This window comes from Euwallacea similis, chromosome 32, assembly GCF_039881205.1.
Source record: "Euwallacea similis isolate ESF13 chromosome 32, ESF131.1, whole genome shotgun sequence".
Classification (NCBI taxonomy): domain Eukaryota; kingdom Metazoa; phylum Arthropoda; class Insecta; order Coleoptera; family Curculionidae; genus Euwallacea; species Euwallacea similis.
Genome location: NC_089640.1, coordinates 1,150,911 through 1,151,500, shown reverse-complemented (window position 1 = coordinate 1,151,500; position 590 = coordinate 1,150,911). Strand labels below are relative to the sequence as shown.

Sequence of the window (590 nt, the reverse complement as noted above, 5' to 3'; positions counted from 1 at the left end):
CGATAATTATGCCACAGAAATCACCATCTATGGTTAAAGTTAACACCAACACGTTTATCCAAGTTTTGATTGCCTCCAGGCCCTCCAAAATGCTGAGTTGCGCCCCCTCCTACGTTCAAAGTTGACTCTCCAAATCTATTTTTGTTGGACCAGACTGGCACCCTGGCATCGGCACTAACAGTGTGGCCAAATCCATTAGTATGGCCATAACCAAGACTACCTCCAGATCCTGGAGAAGAAACCCTCTTTAAGTTACATACATTGCAATGTTGGCACTTCTCTTACCATTAGGGTTGTTAACTCCCACATATCCGCCTTGGGTCTTTCCATTGGCGCCCCCTTGACCAAATACATCCCTGAAAATAATGACAGAGAAATATTCAAATGTGGCTTAAATCATGCAACTTCAATTCATCACACCTTCTTTGGCGGTTTTCCGCAGGCTCTGCAGTAGGAATCAGATAATACTGCTGCCCTTCTTCATCTTCAACAAGAATCGGTATTGCAGCACCAAGGTCCAGTACAAGAACTAATGCGAAAAGGAAAATTTGAGTCTTCATTGTTTTTTCTCTCAGAGGCTCTAAGAGGCT

General features: G+C 43.6%; 1 protein-coding gene across 1 annotated transcript; it reads right to left on the bottom strand.

Moving 5' to 3' along the window:
* On the bottom strand, nt 1-590 carry LOC136418006 (uncharacterized). The gene is made up of 3 exons (XM_066403895.1): nt 421-590; nt 286-356; nt 1-229 (listed from the first exon to the last, which is right to left on the bottom strand). Exons 1-3 carry the CDS (start codon nt 558-560, stop codon nt 21-23), a joined length of 420 nt encoding a protein of 139 aa, XP_066259992.1. The 5' UTR covers nt 561-590; the 3' UTR covers nt 1-20.